Source organism: Corvus moneduloides, chromosome 17 (assembly GCF_009650955.1).
Source record: "Corvus moneduloides isolate bCorMon1 chromosome 17, bCorMon1.pri, whole genome shotgun sequence".
NCBI lineage: Eukaryota > Metazoa > Chordata > Aves > Passeriformes > Corvidae > Corvus > Corvus moneduloides.
In genome coordinates, this window is record NC_045492.1 from 681,343 (window position 1) to 702,873 (window position 21,531).

The 21,531-nt window shown below is 56.1% G+C and overlaps 1 protein-coding gene across 15 annotated transcripts in view; it reads left to right on the forward strand.

Annotated features, from left to right (window-relative positions):
- The window catches only part of CHD6 (chromodomain helicase DNA binding protein 6), a 92,578-nt gene that overhangs the window by 40,869 nt on the left and 30,178 nt on the right, over nucleotides 1-21,531 (forward strand). For 11 of the 15 annotated variants that reach the window (XM_032127366.1, XM_032127364.1, XM_032127365.1 and 8 more), the window contains 14 exons: nucleotides 4,915-5,408; nucleotides 8,916-9,054; nucleotides 9,589-9,738; nucleotides 12,344-12,409; nucleotides 12,854-12,912; nucleotides 13,256-13,373; nucleotides 14,518-14,604; nucleotides 14,824-14,973; nucleotides 15,264-15,385; nucleotides 17,141-17,384; nucleotides 17,817-17,993; nucleotides 19,602-19,745; nucleotides 20,516-20,771; nucleotides 21,229-21,439. In XM_032127366.1, the coding sequence (XP_031983257.1) occupies nucleotides 4,948-5,408; nucleotides 8,916-9,054; nucleotides 9,589-9,738; nucleotides 12,344-12,409; nucleotides 12,854-12,912; nucleotides 13,256-13,373; nucleotides 14,518-14,604; nucleotides 14,824-14,973; nucleotides 15,264-15,385; nucleotides 17,141-17,384; nucleotides 17,817-17,993; nucleotides 19,602-19,745; nucleotides 20,516-20,771; nucleotides 21,229-21,439 (2,384 nt within the window). In that variant the 5' untranslated portion in view covers nucleotides 4,915-4,947. The remainder of the gene's footprint in view (nucleotides 1-4,914; nucleotides 5,409-8,915; nucleotides 9,055-9,588; nucleotides 9,739-12,343; nucleotides 12,410-12,853; nucleotides 12,913-13,255; nucleotides 13,374-14,517; nucleotides 14,605-14,823; nucleotides 14,974-15,263; nucleotides 15,386-17,140; nucleotides 17,385-17,816; nucleotides 17,994-19,601; nucleotides 19,746-20,515; nucleotides 20,772-21,228; nucleotides 21,440-21,531) is intronic. The other 4 variants (XM_032127357.1, XM_032127358.1, XM_032127362.1 and 1 more) reach the window with 1 other exon arrangement.

Consider the following 21,531-nt stretch of genomic DNA (forward strand, 5'->3'; position numbering starts at 1 on the left):
GCATGTTGTCACTGGGGGCTGTCCCTGCTCCTGGAGGAGACTGTAAAGCACTGGCAGAGTTTGGTGTCTGCCTACAGGTTGTCCCAGGGTACATTCAGTGGTTTGTAAAGGGAAAAGGAACAGAGCAGAAACCCTCCTACTACCCTGTGGTACCTCTGATGCTACGTGCTGCCTACTGCCATAGCCAGTGGGGTTGGAAGAATGAACTGAAGGCTGAACAGGATAAGGCAGGTGGCCTGAGAGCTGGCCTAGCCCACCTGTGAGAAGAGGGTGACTGTAGCTGGGCCAAGAGAGCTCTGCAGGGGGAGGATGGCAAAACTGAATTGTACAGAGCATGTGACAAGGACACCCCCCTCACACCTTGAGAAGTAGAAGCCGCTTAGGAGGGCAGCAGGATTTAACCAAAATTCGTGGTTTTCCCCAACACCTTATGAGTTTGTAGCACTGAATGTCCCCAGGTGCTTTGGCACCCAGGGTGACGGGTTCATCGTGGTGTGGGTGCAGCCTGTCTCTGGACCAGCCTGGGCAGATGGGGTACAGAGATGCTGCCTGCCCTGCCCCACTCCTGCCCCCTCAGGGTCAGAGCATTGCTTAGAGCAGCCTGCCTTGCCCAGCTGCAGCATGTCCCAGGGCTACAATTTGCCAGCTTTAGGCTCCTGCAGCTACGCATGTTCCTCCCCTGGGAAGGGGGTCTGAGTGTGGTGGTATGTCAGTGCTGGCCATTGCTGCACAGTGGCCAGTAGCCCAGTCACAGCTGTGGGCAGCCTGTTGGCTCATGGATACCTGTGTCTCAGGCCGCTCAGGCCGAGGTTGCTGCTGCAGCAGAGCTCCCTGCAGTGAGTGCTGTGTCCCCAGCAGTGTGAGACCGGCCCTTCAGCCTCTCACCCTTTGGAAGCAGAGGCGATTTCTGTTGTGCGCAGGGGCAGCGGCCGATGTTCCGGCAGCAGCTGCACGGGGACAGCGAGCTCCTGCCTGCCACGAGGAACCAGCCGGGCTGCCGCAGGCAAGGCAGCAAGGGTGCTTTGGAGCCATGCAGGAGCACAAGCTGGCACTGCTTTCTTAGGCTTTTCCTGTTGATAAGAAGCCAGGATAAACTGAACCTCATCAAGGGGTAGTAGAAAAAACCCATTCCCTGGCTCGTGGCAGTGCGCCAGGCTCTCACTGCAGACTGTACTTGGCAACACAGTCCTACATGCATGGTCAGAGCTTGCTGTGGGCTTCAGGAGCATAACATGAAGCATTTTCCCCTCAAGACAAACCAAGCAGCTTTGGGAGTATAGTTTCTGGGCTGGCAGCATTTGGTGGGAAGCAGCCTGGTCTCCTTGCCTCTCTGTCCCTGTGCTGCCTGTGCGAGCCCTGGCTGTGTGCCTCGGTCCCACAGGCCGGCATTTGTTGGCCCTTTCATGGCAGGGCCTGCACCAGAGGCTTCTGGTTGCTCCAGTTGGAGGCAATCGCTGCTGACTGGGACCAGCACTGCTCCTGGGACATGCCAGGCTGTGACACCTGATGCTCCCAGGGATCGCAGGCCGCCGTGCTGACACTGAGTGTTCGGAAAGCAGACTTCCAGCCTTTCAGGGAGATAGTCAGTGGGATTCCTTGGGAGACTGCCCTCTGGGACAAGGGAGTGGAACAGAGCTTATCTTTAAGGAAGTGTGGATCAGGTTATCAATCCTTGTATCGATCCCCACTGGGGCAGGAACAGATCGAGAGCAGCCCTGCTGAGAAGGATTTTGGGGGTGCTGGTGGATGAGAGGCTGCACACACCCGGCCGTGTGCGCTGGCACCCAGAAACCAACCATGTCCTGGCTGCATCAAAAGAAGTGTGGGCAGCAGGTCAAGGGAGGGGATTCTGCCCCTCTACTCCCCTCAGGTGAGGCCCCACCTGCAGTGCTGCATCCAGCTCTGGAGTCCTCAGCACCAGACAGACATGGACCTGTTGGAGCCAGTCCAGAGGAGGCCACCAAGTTGATCAGGGGGATGGAGCACCTCTCTTATGAGGAAAGGCTGAGAGAATCGGGTTTGTTCAGCCTGGAAAAGAGGAGGCTTAGGGGTGACATAACTGCAGCCTTCCAGTTCCTAAAGGGGGCTTACCTAAAGAAATGCTACTGAAATCGGCCGGATAGAAACTTTGTAACACAGTTTTGAGTATCAGAAGCAGGCATTCTTTACTGTAGCAGGCTGGTCACTCGGGGGGATCCTTCTTCCATTCAAGTGTGAAGAGTGTTGGGTGAACAGGGATTTTATCACAACCACTGATTACATATTCATTAGCTATCCCCACTTCCTTGGCTTTATTTTACACCGTCCCACCCCTTGTCAGAAGTCCTTATATGGTTCTTTGGGGTCCATCTTCAACATCTGGTGTCCATTTCAGGTGGCTGTTCCTCGAGCCCCGCTTTTGAGTAAGGACAATATCGTTGTTTTGCATAACTTCTGCTTTGTCACCCTTGCAGAACTGAGCTGGCATCCTGCTTGTGTTTTGCTTGACTTCTGTTTGCCTAAGTTACATCCTTTATCTATTTCTGCAAGGCTGTGCTGTTGTGTTCTACTGTCCTTGATAAGAGTAAATGTTTTTCTGTTCTACTATCCTTATCAAGTGAGTAAAATGCTGTTCTGTTCTACTGTCCTTATCAGGGGTACTATCTAAAGGGGACTTACAAGAAAGATGGAGAGGGACTTTTTACAAGAGCATATGGTGACAGGACAAGGAGGAATTGATTCAAACTGAAAGAGAGTAGGTTTAGATTAGGTATTAGGAGCAAATACAGATATATATACATATATATAAGATTAGATATTAAGAGGAAATTCTTTGCTGTGAGGGTGGTGAGGCACTGGAAGGGGTTTTCCAGAGAAACTGTGACTACCCCATCCCTGGGGATGTTCAAGTCAAGGTTGGACGGGGCTCTGAGCAACCTGGTCTAGTGAAAGTTGTCCCTGTACACGGTAGGGGGTTGGAAGTAGATAATCCGTAAGGTCCCTTCCAACCCAGGCCATTCTATGACCCTAAATTGTTACAGCTGATCCCCATCTTGCGAGAGCTGAGGAATGCAAAGGCTGGGACTGATGCTGTTGCACAGCCAGTGGTCTCAAGCAGCATCAACAGTGCGGATTTTCTCCTTGTCCTGAATAGGTTCCCTTTAATTCCTTAGGTGCCTTGTGATGGCTGGTCCATGTGGCAGGATGGCTGCTCCCCCATCCCAGGCTGCTGGTGCAGATGGCAGCAGGGGCCAGGGCTGGAAGTGGCCGCTGGTGGGCAGGGGTGCTGGTGCAGCCTGCTTGACCGATGCCAGCCAAGCCTGCAGCCCCACTCATGGGTGGCTGCAGGGTCATCAGGGGCCTTTCCCCTTGCAGTCCGTTTCATTTAATGCTTCCATATAATCCAAATCAGAAGTCCGAGTATTATGGAGCACCCTGTGCCTAGACAACCCTGGATGGGCTCCAGCCCTCAGCCTGTAAGATGCAAAGATTTGCATTCGCTCCCACAGCTCTGAGGTGTCTTGAGGAAGTGGATGGTGCCGAGGCTCTGCAGGGCCAGGGTGTTGCTGCCAGAGGCACTGGCACCTCCGCCTCAGCACCAGGGAAGGGGCTTGTGAAGGAAGCAGCACCCCTGGCCTGGGGCAACTGTGGGTGTGGGGTGGCGAGGCAAACACTGCCCCTGTCCCCACAGGCACAGGAGGTGCTGCCCAGCACTTCTGGGCCACTCACCAGCTGCCCCACAGATTCTCTACGAGAAGGGGACACCTCCAGGCTGGTGGGATGGGCCCATATCTTGTTTCATGGCATAGCCACCAGTGCCCAGTTTCCAGCCCCAGTCATGCTGCTGGGCTTGGTCTGGTGCTGCCCTACCAGCCCCACAGTGATGAGCGAGGCCAGCGATGGCCACTGCTTCCCTCTGGTCATGGCTGAGCCATGCGTGAGGAGGAGCTGGGGTGCTGGGGATGGGCACTGACTGGTAGAGAGCTGAAATGGAACCCGACATGTTCCTTTCCCCATCCTTGCTGCACACAACTGTGCTTCTGCCTGCTCCTTTGTGCATCCCTTGCTCTCTCTCGCTCTGGCAGCTGTTTCAAGGGATGTTTCTGGTTCCCATTGAGAATTGTCACCCACAGCTCCCTTCCTTGGGCTGTCCCCTGCCAGCCCTGTCAGCCTGGGCTGCTCTTCCAGAGCCAAGGTTGCTGCACATTGAGCCTGGGCCCTCACCACATGCACTCTGGCTGCTGCTTGAGAAGAGCTGGGCCCTTGAGTGCTGCTGTCTGGTCATGCCTGCTGCAGCCAAGCATGCTCAGGAGGCAGCTCAATTCCTTTCAATGTTCAGTGCTGGAAAGTTCACAGGAAACAAAGGAAGTACTGAGCTCTTCTCTCCTGGCCTGGAGGGAGCCCTTGCACCCAGCAGTTCCTGTGGGCAGTGCTGGTCTAACCCTTTTCTTCTGCCTCGAGCTCTGCCCCAGATGGACCTGGGAGCGCACTTTTTGTTTCTGTAGGCTGCAAGGCATCTCTAATTCCCTCTCCTTACCCTACTGGGACAATCGCTGGCTCTGGGCAACTGGCAAGAAGGGTCTGGATGCACAGGTTGCTTTTGTCTTAGCCAAGTGGAGTCTGGAGTGTTGGATCGAAGGCAGAACAGTGTTTGGGGCACACTGGGGCCAGCCACCCCTGCTTGGGACCTGCATGGGCTAGGGGGGAGCTGAAAGGCCTCTGTCTGTCAGCCTCTGTTGGGCAGAAGAAGGGGGGGTCCTCCCTGTTGAGCTGCATCTGCTTGTGGTGGCCATTAGCCATAGCCCCTGAATGCTGTGGGATGCTGCCATGCTGCACTGGGTGATTGGAGCCTCGTGGGGCTGTGGTTCCCCCGGGGCACCTGCTGTTTACAACTGTGGCATTTGCTTCACCTGTCACCTTGCATTCTCTCCACAGCCGCCAAGCTTAAAAGCACTGAGCCTCTCCTCAATGTCGTCTGCCTGGGAGTGCAAGACACAGGACACCTTTGCCAGCAGTGAAGAGCAGGACAAGGTGCCCCACCAGGTGACAGTGACAGCCACAAACACAGGTGGCCAGTGCCAGTGCCCAAAGGAAGAGCCCAACGGGGCTCCCCAGAAGCGGACAAGCACCCAGAACGGGATGCAGGACAGTGGGGGCACGGGGGTGAAGAAGAAACGGAAGAAAAAGGATCTGGCAGAGCAGGAAGAGGGAGATAAAGCAGCTGTGGAGGTGAAACCAAAGAGGAGGAGAGAGCCTAAAGAACCAAAAGAGCCTAAGAAGGTGAAGGAGTCCAAGAAGCCGAAGGAGCCCAAGCAGAGGGAGGTGGCTAAGAAGCCCCGGAAACCTCGGGAACCCAAAGCCCCAAAGGAGCCTAAAGACAAGAAGAGTGGCTCTGAGCCAGCCCCCAGATCAAGACCCAAGAAGAGCAGGTGGGTGGTGGTGTGGCCCTGTCTCTGTGCTTGCTGTGGACAGGGCTGTGGGCTTGCAGGAGCTGCAGCTGGAAGAGAGCAGCACTGGGTGTGCAGGACACTTGGTCTGAAGGCTGGATGTGCTGCTTGGGATGCCAGGATGAGCTCTCTGGCCATGCAGAGACGGGACAGGTGGGTGCCCTTTTGGGTATGAGGCTCTGCAAGACTCCAGATCCATAAGAGGACTGGAGAGTCTTGGCCTCTTCTTGGTCTGGCCTTTGTGCCAAGTGTCCTGGGGCAAAAGGGACTTTAGGGGGGTGTCCCACCAGGACAGTGAGGTGCTCTGTGGCAGAGGTGCTCTGTCATATCTGATTTGGGGCCCAGGCAGAGGGTACGTGAGTGAGAAGAACCTGCCCTGGACTGTGTGGAAATGAGGGGCTGTGCACACCCAGGGGCCAGCAGCCTGCCTCCCCTTGGCTCGGGTTTGGGAGCATGGCGAAGCGCATCCCATCCTCTCTCCCTCTCCAGGGAGACTTGTCCCTCCTGGCAGCTGTGAGCTGTGCTGGCAGTCAAGGCCAGCAGTGGGGGGAGGCCTGAGGACTCCCTTGCACTGCACAGGCCAGTGCCGCCACCTCTGGTAATTCCTGAGCCTTTTAATTAACAGGCTGGTTGGCCAGAAGCTCTGATTTCTTTTTAATGGAGAATGTGTCCAGAGAGCAGAGCAGGTCTCAAGAGCACCAATGCCATTTGGTCTTCCACAGCCCGACTCCTTCAGAGCTCGCTGCCAGCTGGATCCTGGAGAGGCCAGGGCTGTGGAGCCGCTACTGGGGTGGCCTTTAGTGCCATTGGTGTGGGCTGGTTGTGGACAAGAGGAGGTGTGGGTTGCTCAGCAGGAGCCGTGTCCCCAGCGGATCCCTGAGCCATGCAGTGCTGTCACTTGTGCTCTTCCTTGAGCCTGGGGCTCTGCAGATGTCTGTCATGGGCTGGTGAGCCAGAGAGATGGGCATGGGTGGATCAAGCGGACAGTGCTGGGCGGGTGAGGGAAGGGCTCCTCCAGGCCCCAAGGAGGGCTGCAGAGGGATGGAGGTGGAGAGGGAAGGAGAGGGGCTGCAGGCAAGGAAGGGAAGGATGAAGCCCATGTGAATGCAGCATTGGGCCCCCAGGAGGGTCCTGGGATGAGGGATGCAGCTCTCAGATTTTCCTAATGACACTTCTCCACCAGTAAGGACCTGCCATACAGGCAGTTCACAGATCTGCCCCTGCAGGGGAACCCAGGGGAAGAGCAGGCCGTGGAGGCTTGTGCTCCTGGAGCCATTCATGGCTCTTGTAGGTCCTTTGGCTGCCAGCAGTGCCTTCACAGGATGCTGTCTATTCCATACCGGGCAGCCCATGACTGTGCAACCGGTTGTGAGTAGCTGGTGGGCAGGTCACCCTGCCAGAGATGGGGCTTGTGGCAGGGTGACCCCAGCTGCAGATCTGGAAACACTGGCTCTCCTACTTGGGCACAGCAGGATCTGGGCATACCGGCGGGGCTGAAGGGCAACCAGCTTGCTGTGCTGGGTGCCACCAGAGCCCTGGTGAGGAGGCCACTTCATGCAAACCAAACAATGTAATATAACTCTGTAACACATCATGCAACCAGAAGAAACTGTGTGTGGGAGTCTGGGAGTTCCACAAAGCTCTGTGCACTCCTGATGCTCTGTCCCAGTATAGCCTGAGCCTGTGGTGCTTCCTCCCATTCATCTGCACCTTCCAGGAGGACCTAGTTCCAGTTCCACTGCTTGGAAAGTCCAGCCCATGAGTCCTCCTTACAATTTCCCTGCCTCTGCAGCCCCTCTTTGAGCCTTTTCTTAGACTTGATTTGGGCTCTGGGTCAGCCACCAGCAAACCCTGCTGTGTGAGGGACAGCCATGGGTGTCAGGGTGGAAGCTCTGCAGGGAGCAGGGCTGTGTGTCCCCCTGTGCCCTCTGGCCACGTGGAGCTGGGGAGGTGCCTGGGGGCCCCTGGCAGCGCAGGGAGGGGAGAGGCAAGCAGCAGGCTTTAGTTAGTTTATACTCTGTGTGGATGGAATGATTGCTGGGAGTCCTCTAAGTGGCAGATAATGGTGGCATAATTTCTTCTAAATTATTTCTAATCATAGTCAACGACTGACTCATGAATGAAGCAGTTAATTGTGACTTACCAATCAATGTCTTGGGAGTTACTGCTCGGTGGAAGCACTGCTTGCAGAGCATTTTCAGGGCCTCTTAATTGAGGCATATATGCATGGCCAGGGCATTTCTGACCTGAACAACAGATTTTTACCTTTATTTTTTGCTAGTCACAGGCAAGCAGAGATTTTTCTCAATAAATGGAGCTAAAACCTTGACGTGGCTTTGAAACTATTGGTTCCTCTGCCACTGTACAGATCTGGGATGTGGAGGGGATGGATGGTGGGGCTGGAAGTGAGGAAGGTGGCATTGCTCAGCGCTGGGACAAGCACCAGCTCTTTGGAGCCATTCCCTTAACAGTGTTCTTTGCAGAGGATAAGGATGGACTGGCATGCTGGGAGCAGTTGTTTTTTTACCGTGGTGCTTCCCGGTCCTGTTTCCTTGTGCAGGCAGGTTGTGGTGGTGCCACAGGGGTGCAGGTAGCCCTTACCCTGAGAATATGCCGTGGGACTGGGCTTGTCTTTCCATGTTTTTCAGGAAGGTGGTGGGATTCAAGGGAGTAGAGCCCAAGTCCCCTCCGTGACCTGAGCATGGAGGACGGTTTCCCGGTGGGACAGAGCTTCCCAGTGGGCCCTTGGAACTGGCAGTGGCTGCTGTGATGGGCCTGGGGAGGTGGATCTCTATCCTCCTGTGTCCATGGCAATCACAGGGCTTAACTCCCTCCAGCTGGAGGCTCGCTCCAGTCTGCTCAGCTGCCTTGGGAGGGGGCTCACTGCTGTGGCTCAGGAACCATGAATCATGAGCTGGAGCAGCTTGTGCTTGGTGTAAAGGTTTACTGGCAGGGCTCTGTGGCACATGCAGGAGGTGGCCAGCATGTGTGGCCAGTGCTCCTCAGACTGGGCTAGAAGGTTTGTTTCCAGGGTGCCAGGACACGGGTTGCCTCTGGAGCTGCTGAACTTTATTTCTGACTTTGATCAGCACAGGATGCGTTTGGGAGTGCTGTGATCAGAGCAGGCACCTTGCTGCCCTGGCCTACTGGGTTTGGCGGTGGGGAGATCCTCTTTGTGCCTGTACTAGACCCCGTGAGCTGAACCCCAGCTCCTAATGCCCCTGTGGGGCTGTTCCCCTGGCTGGTGATAGCCCCCAGCCTCCACACCAGGCAGGGCAGGTGGATCCTTTCATCCCAGTGTTCTGGAACTGGATGGAGAAACACTTGGTGTGCTTAATGAGCATCACTGACTGGGGATCCCCAGTGCTGGGGGAGGTCCCAGGAGCCTTGAGCTGCCTCTGGGTGATCTAGTGGGAGCAGTGCTCTGTGTGGGTGCCTGCTGCCTCTCCCCTGACAGGACATGATCTAACTGTCAGTCTGCCTTGGCAGCAAAGACACCCCCGTGGAGAAGAAGAAGAAAGGGAAGAGGAAAAATGAGATACCGGTGAACAGTTTGGATTTGGATCAGGATCTCCTGAGCCCATCTGTACAGAGCCCAGAGGAGTCTGCAGAGTCAGCTGACAGCCAGGTATGTCCAAAGCCCTCAGCTGCCTGCCGCTGGGTGAAATCCTGGCTGCTTCTCAGTGGGACCACAACAGGGCCCCTGGGCACAGGAATCAGAGAGCATGTTCAGCAGTATGGCCAGCTTCTATCAGCCTGAAGTCAGCTGTTGGCCCAGGGTTGGGTGCACACTGCTGCCCTGGGCCCTGCGTATCTCACAGCCTTGAGTCTCCCTCTCCACCACAGCTTTGGGCAGCTCCTTTTCCTGGCACAGCGCAGGGGGGCACGTTGGCCCCGCAGCCTGGGGGCCTTCATTCCCTGCGTCTCTACAGGGCTCCTCTGCCTCACATTTTGGGGACTGACAGGGCTCTGTGGGTCAGGATGGAGACCTCAGCACCTCAAGGAGTGCTTGGTCTTCCCACCACTCCCAACCTGCTGAGGCAGGGTGTGGCCTGGAAGGAATCCTGGCAGCTCTGGGGCTTTCTCTCTGCCACTCAAGCAAGGAGGAGGTAGTTGGTCTGCCCATGCCTCCCGGCGCTGCCTTTTCTCATCCTGTATACAGAAACGACGCTCTGGACGGCAGGTGAAGAGGAGGAAGTACAACGAGGACCTGGATTTCAAGGTTGTGGATGATGACGGCGAGACAATTGCCGTGCTGGGAGCTGGGCGAACCTCCGCGCTCTCCGCCTCTACTCTGGCGTGGCAGGCAGAGGTAGTGCTGGGTGTGGGACTGGGGGGTGTGGGGGATCTGCCTCTTGCAGGGTGTCCCAAAATGTCAGTGCTGAGGCTTGAGGAAGTGGTGGGTCCCAGCTCAAGGATGGGGTGAGAGAGTGCCTGTCTGGGAGGGTTCAGGCTGGATTTTCAGGAACTGTGAGATGGACGAGAGGTGTGCTGGTCCAACTGTCCCCCTCCTGCTTGGAGACTAAGGCCTTTGGAATGTGTCACGCAGCTGGACGTGTCTTAACCACTGCCATGCCCACCTTTGGCTTTGGTCTCTGTATCTCCTGTTCATGATTACGCTATCATTTTGTCCCTGCCAGCTGAGGGCTTTGTAGGTGCCAGGTCATCATTTTCTGCCCACATTGCTGCTCTCTGTCAATGCCTCAGAGCGTAGCGATGCCAGCCTGACCCTTGCCAGCTGAGTTGGTCTGCTGGGCAGCATGGCAGGGATCTGGGCAGCATGGCAAGGACCAGCCGATGCCACTGTGGTTTGGGCCTTGCTGTCCTGCTGCCTCTGCCCACTGGTTCAGTGCTGGCTCCTGGTGGGTGCTGGCTGCTCCTTCCTGCCTGCCTATGACTGTGTGTTGGATCCTGCAACTCATTCCATCTCTCTGGTCACTGATAAAGCTGCCACATATTAATAATGGTCACTAGTTGTTTTCATGGTGTTTCTGTAACCCTCTAGTCCCCTCTTCCCAAGGCTTTGGTGGGTATTAGTCAGCTCTGTTGATAAGCCCTGACCTGATGATCCATGCCTGGCCTGGGGCTGCCACACACCCTCAGGACATGCTGCTAGTGCTGCTTCAGCTCTGCCTGAGGCCGTGTCCCAGCTGGGCTCCTGGCAGTCATCTCTCCAAGTGAGATTTTCAAAGCAGCAGGTATGAGCTGCCGTTGGCGTGTGTCCATGCTGCCAGCCTGTTCTCCTCTCAGTCCTAAACTTCCATCTCAGTTTGTCCTGCTCCAGATGGGTCATTAAGTGTGATGTCCAACAGCAGCCAGGCTGGGTGGCTGCTCTGAGGCCTGGCCAGCCTGCCCAGCTGGGCCTGCCCGTGGCTGCTTCCAGGACCAGAACTGATAGGCAGGGCAGGATGTGAGTGCTGCGACCTCAGGGATGCTCTCCCTACGACCTGGACTTGCCGCTTTCCCCCTGCCTCCTGGCCACGGTTCTAAACAGCTCTTTGGGGCAGTGCAGGGCTCCTCCAGCAACCTTCAGGCAGCCAGCAATGAGCCCCAGGTCAGTGGAAGCCTGTGTAAGGGCTGTGGATCAGCGTGGGAGCTCCCAGCGCCAGGGCACTGGACTGTCGCGATGGCCATGTTCACACAAACCCTCTGTGGGAGGGTCAGGCAGAGCCCAGCAGTGCCAGGGTGGATGCCTGGGCATGGGGGAGCAGGTGCTGTACAGTGGCTGTGGCAGGAGCACTTCTGCATGCTCCCTTCAGCCGTCTTAACCTGGTGTCGGGCAGAGTTCCCCAAATAGGGCAGGAATCCTTGGCTTTCCCAGACACTTTCAGAAGAGTGGTGTGGGATGCCCTGTCTGTCTGTCCTTCCCCCGCCTGCCCCATGCCTTTCTCTGAGAGACTTTCTAGTCTGCAAAGCAACTCCTCAGGGCTGCTTTGCCTTGGTCCACACTCTGCCTCCATCTCAAGGGAATGAACAGTCCTTCTCCTTCCTGCTCTGCACTTTGCTCCTCCTTCTGCTGTACTATCTCCCAGCTCAAGCAGGCTCCACATTTTCGGTGTCCATCATCTCCCCTGAATCTTCGTGTGTGTGTCTCCTCTGTAGCACAGACAGGCACAAGCCTGTCTCTCTTGTCCCTTGGCATTTGGTGGGGCTGGTCCTGGCACAGCTGCAGCCAGGAGATCCTTCACCTTCCCTGAGCTGGCAGCAGGGCAGCGTTAGGGCCACCTCCAGCAAAGCCTGTGCTCAGCAGGAGGGGCTGTGCTGGGAGCCCCTGGGTGCCAGCAGAGGGTATCTATGGGTGATTCTCTGGGGACCGAGTGGAAGCCTGCAGAGGGAAGGAGGCAGCACTTCGAGCCTGCCAGGAAGAGCTGCATGGAGAATGGTGGGGTGAGGTGCTGTTGCCTGTGGCCATGGGCAGATGACAGTGTGGGGGTGGCATCCTGCCTGCTCTCCTGAGGCCCTTGGGGCCATACAGCACTATGGGGCTGTATAAATGCCAAGGCATGACCAGGATGTGGCATGGAGAGTGCCTGGGAGCAGGAATGTGCACATTTTGGCATATTTCCTTCCTTGAGTCCATGGGCAGAAGTGCCCAAGTTCCCTGCTCTTTACTGGGAGACTTTCTACCCTCTCTGGCTGCCCTGGTGTAGCTGGAAGGACCCACACAGCAAACCCCACAGTGCTGTGGCCTGGCTGAAATGAAGAGGACAGGCAGAGGGTGAGTGTAGCTGGGCTGGCAACACCTACACCCTCTCACCCAGCAAGAGCTCCCCAAGCACAGCTCTCCCAGCTCCCAGTGCTGACTCTGTCTGCCCAGCTGGGGGACTGGGAGAGGAGCAAGCAGCCATTCTGTGATGGGAGAGTGCCAGGGACACGTGATGAGCCGGAAAAACAAAGCTCTCTTTTCCTGTCCCCAGGAGCCTCCCGAGGATGATGCCAATATCATTGAGAAGATCCTTGCCTCCAGGATGGTGCAGAAGGAGGTGAGTGGCAAAGATGTCAGTGGGGCTGGAAGTCCCTGAGCAGAGAAGAGGTGGGACCTGGCTGCCCTGTACAGCAGGAACATGAGATGTAGCACCATTTGGTGCTCTTGCTGCTGGGGTATGCCCAGACTAGCACCTTGCTGAGCTGTGGATCAGCGTGGTGCCTCTCCTGTCCTGGGCGCCAGAAAGCCTCTGGAGAGGAGTCAGGCCTGGGCTGATGCCCACTAGAAGGTGTTGGAGTTCCCCGTGCTCAAGTGGTCTCACATCATGTTCCCCAGGGCTACTGCATCTCCGGGGCAGCGGCACAACAAGTGCCTGGCTGTCCTCACCATCCCTGGGGCTTAGTCCCTGGAGCCTGTGGTCAGGCAGGGGATGGCTGAGCATGCCCCCCCCAGCTTCTGCACAGCCTCTGACTCTCACTAACTCTCCTTCCTTTGCTTTCAGGCTCATCCTGGAGGCCTGGCATTTGAGACAGAGGAGTTCTACGTCAAGTACAGGAACTTGTACGTGCAGTGTTATGCTTTTTTCTGTGGGCCCTGTGCATGCAGGAGCAAGGACTGTGTGCTCCCACCTCCATCCCATTTCTAGCTGCAGCCCCAGCATCCCTGTTTTCCTGCCCCTGTCCTCCTGAGCCAGCTGTGGTGGTGGGAAGCAGGGCAGCTGCTGCAGCTTCAGTGCTTGGTCTTGGCCTGGTCCTGGGCCATGGCTTTTCCCAGTTTGGGGTGGCGTAGTCATGGGCTGGGTGTTCTCTGGATCGTTGGGAGATCCATGCTGCTCCGTGTGGCAGATGGGTTTGGGACCAAAGTCCTCTTGGTCACATGTTGTTGATTTTTTTTCCTCCTGCAGCTCTTACCTCCACTGTAAATGGGCAACGCTGGAGGAGCTGGAGAAGGACCCCAGGATCTCGCAGAAGATAAAGCGCTTCCGGAACAAGCAGGCTCAGATGAAACATATTTTTACAGAGGTGAGAGTGGAGCACAGTGAGCAGTGGTGCCTCACCCTGAGCCCAGTGCCATGGCTAAGCAGGCCAGGAGCCGCCCCTGAAACCTTGCTGCCGAGGCCAGTCCATTTCCAGAGCCAAAGACACCAGGGCTGGAGCTGAGGGTCCATGACTGTGCCCTGGACACCTGTAGTGTCACTGGTGGAATTATGAGCAGGGTGACAAATGTGACTTGCTGGGCACTGCCAGCTCTGGAGGAGTTGCTTGGTGGGAGGGAGGGCAGCATACAGGGCTGGAAGTGCTTCTGTGGTGGAGCAGAGATACTATGGGAGAGAGGGAACTATAAATATCTGGGCTTAGGGCAGCTCCTGCCTGCTCTGCTCTATAAGCAGATTAATCTTGCTTAGTATGAAAGGTGTTCTATAATTTGTCTTGCTGCTCCAGAGATAGTTGTTGGATTTCCTCAAACTGCCCCTTACAAGTGCAAATCAGGTCAGTAGGCTATGAAAATTTCTCCATTGTAGCTGGAAAGCTGGGGGTGTGTGTCAAATTTCTCACTCACAAGTCTGTTTGGGGTCTTTCTCAGGATGCAAAAAAAACCCATGTGTTGGAACACTCTGTACCACTGACAGTTCAGCAAGGAGCACATGCTCTTTTCCTGTAGCTAACTAGGGCTTGGGGAGTTGTGAGCATAGAAGCCTGGTTTTTCTCCTTACCAAGCCCTAGGCCATGTCTCTCCAAGGACTATGCTAGGTGAGGCAAGAAGGAAGCAGAAACAGAGACCAAGGTGTCACCCCTTGCAGCTGTGGGGTTCATTGGGTGCTGTGCACTGTGGTGGTCACAGCTCTGGATGCTGCACATCAGCTGGAGCAGACAACTTAGGACTTGTACTTTGGGGCCGGATAGGCTGGAGAGGTCATTGCTGCCTCCCAGCAAGGGCAGCACGGAGCATGTGACTGCTCTAAAGAAAGAGCTTTGCCTTCTGCGGGGCTCCTGCATCCTCCCTGCCCAGAGACAGATGTCTGTACCTGTGTCCAGGGCACTTGGTGTGTTGCACACAGCTAGCAGCATCCTGGGGACAGATGCCCCGCAGCTGTTTACTTTGGCCATCTGTTTAACCATGGAATAACCTTGAACTTACCTCCTGCTTTACTGTTTGCCATCACAGCCTGATGAAGATTTGTTCAACCCGGACTATGTGGAGGTAGATCGAATTCTGGAGGTGGCTCACACAAAGGACCCTGACACTGGGGAGGTGAGAGGCTGCATCTCTCCCTTGCCCCATGGAGGGAAGGAGGGAGACTTGGCAGGAGGCCTGGCCCCATGGTGTACATTGTGGGTGATCTCTGAGCACCCTGAGCCTTCCCAGCCTTCCCTTGCACAGCTTTCCTTGTCTCCGAGGACCCTTGGCACAGGGTGGGTGAAGGGCTGCTGACCCTCCCTGTCTCTGAGCCTGTCTCTCTCTGTGCTGCAGGAGGTGACTCACTACCTGGTGAAGTGGTGCTCACTGCCCTATGAGGAGAGCACCTGGGAGCTGGAGGAGGATGTTGACCCAGGGAAGATTAAAGAGTTTGAAGCCCTCCAAATCCCTCCAGAAATCAAGCACATGGTAACGTACCCTGAGGTAACGTACCCGGCTGGCAGCTCGCTGCCCTGGGCACAGGGACTGGCTGCGTCTTGCCACAGTCCAGCGGTGCTGACCTTGTCCCTGGTGCTGCAGTGTATCCTCCCCTCTTGGGTGGGTCATTTGTCAAGGTCTGAGGGTGGGTTGCAGAGGCCAAAACCTTGTTATGACTCAGCTGTCAGTGACTGCTTTGAAGTGTTGTCCTGTTGTGCAGCCCTAGCAGCACTGGGATCTGGCCTCACTGGGCATTAGCATCTCCCATGGACCTTGCTCCTGCTGTCCCCTCCTAGGAGCGCCCAGCATCCGAGTCCTGGCAGAAACTGGAGAAGTCCCGGGAGTACAAGAACAGCAACCAACTGCGGGAGTATCAGCTGGAGGGAATGAACTGGCTGCTCTTTAACTGGTATAACAGGTGAGGAGGGGCTGGAGCAGTCCTTCTGGCAGCAGGCCTTGTGTGTGTCGTCATGGGAACAGCAAAGCTGGGGAGCAGAGCAGACATACAGGGGTCTGACAGAGCAGCCACTGAGTCCTTCAAGTGCTAGAGCTGGCAGGCAGCTGCCAGAAACAATGCGTTTGCTTTAGCTTTGCAACTGAGTCTTTAGGAATGTTTCTCCCTGGTAAAAGCTGATGAGTCTTGGAGATAGTAGGGCTTAGCTATGGTTCTAAGATACACCTATTTTTTTGGTATTGGCCAGGCTGTTGGTTACCCATTGTGTGGCAGGCAGGTGGGAATATGCATGTTCTCAGCTGCAGCAGGCCATCACATGCATCTTTTCCTGGCTCACGTGTACCTGAAGAACAGCACCTTTCATGCTGATTTTGAATCCATGGTCTTACAAGAAGTTGGCTGGCTTACCCAGTGTCCTGGTTTCAAAGACGTCTGCTAAGGAAGGCAGGAGCCTCCGTTGGAATGGAAAATGTGACCTCCTTCCCTCCAAATTATGATCACTTTGAAATTAAGGGGCTTTCAGGCAGAGCTACGGGAGAAGGAGCAGCAGCTCTTTGCTGGTGTGTGTGTGGGTGCCAAGGCACACAAACAGCAGCGCCGGCAGCACCAACGAGCAGCAGCAGAGCCCAGGGCCGGCCTCTCCCGGCCGCAGGCCCTTTCCCCTCGGTGCAGCTCCGCTCGCGGCCGCCAGGGGCGCTGGTGGCTCCCGGCCGGGCAGGGCGGCTGCGGGGATTCCCCGCGCCTGCAGGGGGCGCTGTGGCGCCAGCTCGGCCGCCTCTGCACGCGGTGATGGCGGCCGGGCCGGCGGGAGGGATGGAAAAGGGGCTTCCTTGGCAAAGCCCCAGGGGCAGCCGGGCCCCTCGGGTGCCCCAGCCAGACCCGTCGGGAGCAGCAAGCTGGAATGGCAGCAATGAGCAAAAACCCTGGGTGGTCGACAAGATGTATCAAATCCACGGCTGTAACAGGAACCTCAGGATGTCTTGGCAGGCAGGATGTGCAGAGCTACAGTGTAGGGAAGACTCAGAGCAGTGGCAAAGAAGGGGGGGGGGGGGTGGGGCAGCAGCGGCCCGGCTCTGAGCGGGGCAGGGAAAGGCAGGCTCGGGATCCCGGGGTTTCTCACCTGAGGCACCCGAGCAGATGCTGAAGAGTCCCTCTTTTAGTGAAGGTAGACTGTTAATAAGGTTCCAATGCAACGGCCGCTCTTACGAACAGAGCTGCACTCACGGTAGAAGAAAGGCAGCAGGAGACGGAGTCCTGCAGTGGTGACCAATTCTCCCCACAGCCACCGCAGCCTCTCTCCCCTCCGAATGCCGAGAGCACAAGAGCTGGGGGCTGCATGCCACCTCGTTTTCCCAGTCCAAAGCTCTCGGTATCTCTGCCCTCCATGAGAAACCTCAGGTAAAGAGAGACTTGCCAGCTGCATCCCTCCCCTGAGCGGTGACAACTTCTTTTGTCTCTCTTAAGTAGCCAGTCTTTATTGTCTCCTAGCAACACATATGGGGGAAAGCTCCTTAAGAGAAAGAAAAACAAAAGGAGAACTCCTAAAACCCCAACACCCAGACAGATTTGGGCCACTATAGGAAAGTCCCCTCAAGCTCCATGCTTCAGGGTCAGAGAAGTGTGGGCAGAGGTGCTGTGCTTGACATCCCATCAAAGAGTTGGTGACAGTGATTTCTGCCCCAAAGAGCCACATTGACCCGACCCTGTCCATCTCTGCAGGAAGAACTGCATCCTGGCTGACGAGATGGGGTTGGGGAAGACAATCCAGTCAATCACCTTCCTCTCAGAGATATTCCTGATGGGCATCCATGGCCCCTTCCTCATCATCGCACCTCTCTCCACCATCACGAACTGGGAGAGGGAGTTCCGTACCTGGACGGAGATGAACGCCATCGTGTACCACGGCAGCCAGATCAGCCGGCAGATGATCCAGCAGTACGAGATGGTGTACAGGGACACACAGGTGATTGATGCACACAACACTCCCAGGATGTGTCCCCCAGCCCTGGCTTCCTTTACTTGGGAAGCACTGAGCTGCCTGTGGAGCTGGTTCATTTGGAGAGGGAAAGATGATCTTTTCAGCCCCTTTTGCTGGCATGGGCTCAGGTTGCACTGTGTATGAGTGAACAGGCACAACTCATGCAGAATGGGGAGGGTGCAGCATAGCCCTGGTTCTTTTCCAGGCCTACGTGCCTGCCCTGGGGCAGTGTCTGGTTTGGAGGTACACAGCCTGTGGCCATCAAGGAGGCTCGCAGGACCTGCCCAGTGCTTGAGAGAGATTATTCTGGGTAAATTCCAGCTCAGAGTCCGATGCTCACACTGATACTGTCAGATAGGAGATCCGACAGTGTGCTGCCACTCTGCAGGACTCAAACTCTGGTTTCTGTTTCCCTAGGGTAACCCTCTCCCTGGGATCTTCAAGTTCCAGGTGGTTATCACCACCTTTGAGATGATCCTTGCTGACTGCCCGGAGCTGAAGAAGATCCAGTGGCGCTGTGTGGTCATTGACGAGGCACATCGCCTGAAGAACAGGAACTGCAAGCTCTTGGAGGGGCTGAAGCTCATGGCCCTGGTGAGCATGTCCTGCCTGGGTTCACCTGGTAGAGCAGGGCAGGCTGGAGATGGCCATGCTGAGCAGTCAGATGCCACTGTCAGCGGCTCAGGCCCTGTGCCAGGCTGGAGGAAAACCATACAGGGGGCCCCTAGATGGACAGGGCTGGTGCCCTGCAGCCCTCACAAACTTCTTTTTGCCAAAGTGGAGTATTAACTCCCCCTGTGCCTTCCCACCTGGGAGTGCTCCCTTCCAGAGCCCTGCCCAGCCTTGCAGCACAGTGTAAGCTGCTGCAGCACATGGGGACAGTTGCTGGCCAGCCCTGCACAGCACCCCTGGCCATGGTGTGCCTTGTGCCCTACATTGAGCAGGGCTGTGGTGTTCGAGCTGGTTTCTTACTGCTGTGCAAACATGGGACCAGTCCATGCCAGGGATGGGGGTGCAGGACTGTGCATGTTAACAAAGGGATCAGTGAGCTGCTCTGAGAAATTATTTGGATGTCCAGCTCTTTTCCAGCCCTGGGAAAAGCAGCGCTGCTGTTAGCTGGACCAAGGGCCATCAGGCCTTTTGAATATTGCAGCTGTACCCAGCTTCCATCACACTCACCTGTAGCTGGGCGAAGCCTCCAAAAATAGTTAGTCTTCTGACTCCCACAAGTTCCAAAAGACCCTGCTGTTTCCGCTGATTTTGTGTCTTGTGCGGGTCCCTGCTGGATTGTGAGCTTGAGTCAAAGCAGGATTGCTACTCGTCCATCTTCTGGACTGTCACCTTTCTTTGTACAGTCCTGTGGGGCTCTTCCACCTTAAAATTGCCCTTCTTTCCTAGCTGTCCTTTCCTGAGGACATTTCCTGCACTAGGCTGGGCAGGAGGATTACCCTGAGTAGTGAGCCCAAGGCTCTGGCAGTGCTGGGACAGAGCACCTGGTACACCGAGGACCAGCACCTCATGGTGCCTGAAGCTCGAGCCCATGTTGTCAGGCATGGGAGGGAGGGCATTCTCCTTGAGGGATCATCTGGTCCTCACATCCCCTAGTCTTGGGGGTTGTCTGGACCCCGTCTCCTTTCACTGCACATGTACCTACATGGTGGACCTCTAAGAAAAGCTCCCCCTTGTTCCCAGTGCACAGCCATACCTGCCCCTGATGATTTTGGAGCACCCTGCTGAGACTGGCCCTAGCAGCAGGTCACTGGTGCCCCTCGATGTACCATGGCTGTGGGCCATGTTCCCTCTTGTTCTCCCTGAGTCCTGAAGACAGACATCCTGTCCCCAGCTTCACGGAAGCTTGGGCTCTGTCAGTGTCCCCATCCAGCACCAGCACAGCCCTTCCCGAAGGTCTTGTGCCAGGGCAGGACTGAAGCCTGGGGGCATTGTGAAATCTTGGATTTGGCTGTTGTTGCACAGAGCTGGACTGGAACATGTGCACAGGAGCATCCTGGGAGCCACAAGATGGTGTTGTATGGCAGTGGCTCGGTCTGGGCTGTCACCAGGGAAGTCTCTCAGGGAGTATGTTTGTTCCCAGGCCACCCAGAGTTCTTCTGAGGCTGGAAGATAAGAAACATTGTGCTCTTGGGACCCCTTCAACCCAGCTAATGGGGTTGAGCCCTCAACTTGTTTATTGTGTGTTCCCAGGAACACAAGGTGCTGCTGACAGGGACCCCTCTGCAGAACTCGGTGGAGGAGCTCTTCAGCCTCCTAAATTTTCTGGAGCCACAGCAGTTCCCCTCAGAGACAGCTTTCCTGGAAGAGTTTGGAGACCTGAAGACAGAGGAGCAGGTACCTGGCAGAGTGATGCTGGTGGCTTAGCACAGGCCACTGGGACACCTGGGGACCAAACCAGGCATGCTTTCAGACATGTGCTTCATGGAAGTAGATAGGATTTCTCATGCCAGGAGAAGCAAAGTTGTGACAGAGCCCCCAGTGCTGCTCTGGGGAGAGGAGACCTGCCCCTGCCAAGGCAGTGGTCTGTTCCCAACTGACTCCCTGCTGCCCTTGCATGCCTGGGTAGAACAGCTCGCCTGCCTCTCCCACCTGCTCTGTCCCTGAGAGCAACAAGAGTGCAGGGGGAAAGGGGAGGTCAGTAAGTCCATGTGTCAGTCACCCTTGTCAGGTTCCCCTGGAGAGCCTTCCTCCAAAGCTCTCCTTGAGTGTGGGTCATGGGAAGCTGCTTAGTTGCCTAGGCTATCCCACTGCCTTTTGAATGTGGGAATTGCACAAAGATTGTCATTCTGTGGGAGCAGGCACAAGCACATGAAGCAACCACCATCTCAGCTACCATCCAAACTCTAAGCTCTCCTCCTGCATCAGACACCTAAGGCTGCTGGCAGCAGAGGCATGTGGAGTTCACAGCCCAGGACTGGTCACTGACATGCCTGCCCCAAGGACCCCAGCCCCTGAAGTTGTCCTGGCTGGCTGCTGAGCAGCTGCTCCAGAGTCACCTGTAGTGGGTTTGCAGTGTGGGGAGGCTCTAGTCTTGCAGACCCATCTGCTGAGCCCATGTGCTTGCCATGCCGGGAGGGCAGTGAACGTCTGCGCTTGCTCTGCAGGTGAAGAAGCTGCAGTCCATCCTGAAGCCCATGATGCTGCGACGGCTGAAGGACGATGTAGAGAAGAATCTGGCACCCAAACAGGAGACCATCATTGAGGTGGAGCTGACCAATATCCAAAAGAAATACTACCGGGCCATCCTGGAGAAGAATTTCTCCTTCCTCTCCAAGGGTGCCAACCAGCACAATATGCCCAACCTCATCAATACCATGATGGAGCTGCGCAAGTGCTGCAATCACCCGTACCTCATCAATGGTGAGGGCTGTGCACAGGAGTGGTGTGGGGGGACATACAGGTATCACTGCAATACTTACTCTGTTCACTCTCAACAGAACTTGCCCAGCTGGGGAGCCAGCTCAGGCCTCATGCCATCTGCTGATGGTGTGGCAGTGATCTGCCCTGTTGCCTTCCTCGGCAGCCCAGCCCCCTGCAGAGGCTGCTTGCTGATAGGCACCTCAGGGTCTCCTGGGGCTCACTGTGTTTGGGGGTGTTCTGACACAGGCCCAACGTCCCAACCTGACTTGTTCTGCCAAGAGCTGATGTGAACCCTGAAGAAGTTTAGTGACAGGAGTGGAGGGTCTGCAGGAGGTGTCTAGCCAGCCTCCCTAGCTCTGACTGCTTGGGTTCTGTTGCTCGTGTGATCCCTTGCTGCTGCCCTGGGCAGCTGCACTGCCAGGCTCACCAAGAGCTCACGTCCCTTTTCACCTGGCAGGGGCAGAGGAGAAGATCCTGGAAGACTTCCGTAAAACACACTGCCCAGAGGCACCAGACTTCCAGCTGCAGGCGATGATCCAGGCAGCTGGGAAGCTGGTGCTCATTGATAAGCTGCTTCCCAAGCTGATCGCTGGTGGGCACAAGGTGCTCATCTTCTCACAGATGGTGCGCTGCCTTGACATCCTGGAAGACTATCTCATCCAGAGACGGTTAGTACAGCTCCAGCATTCACCACGGCTCCTCCACAGCACCTCCATGTGCTGTACATAGAGTGGCAACAACACAGGGTGGGAATTTGGCC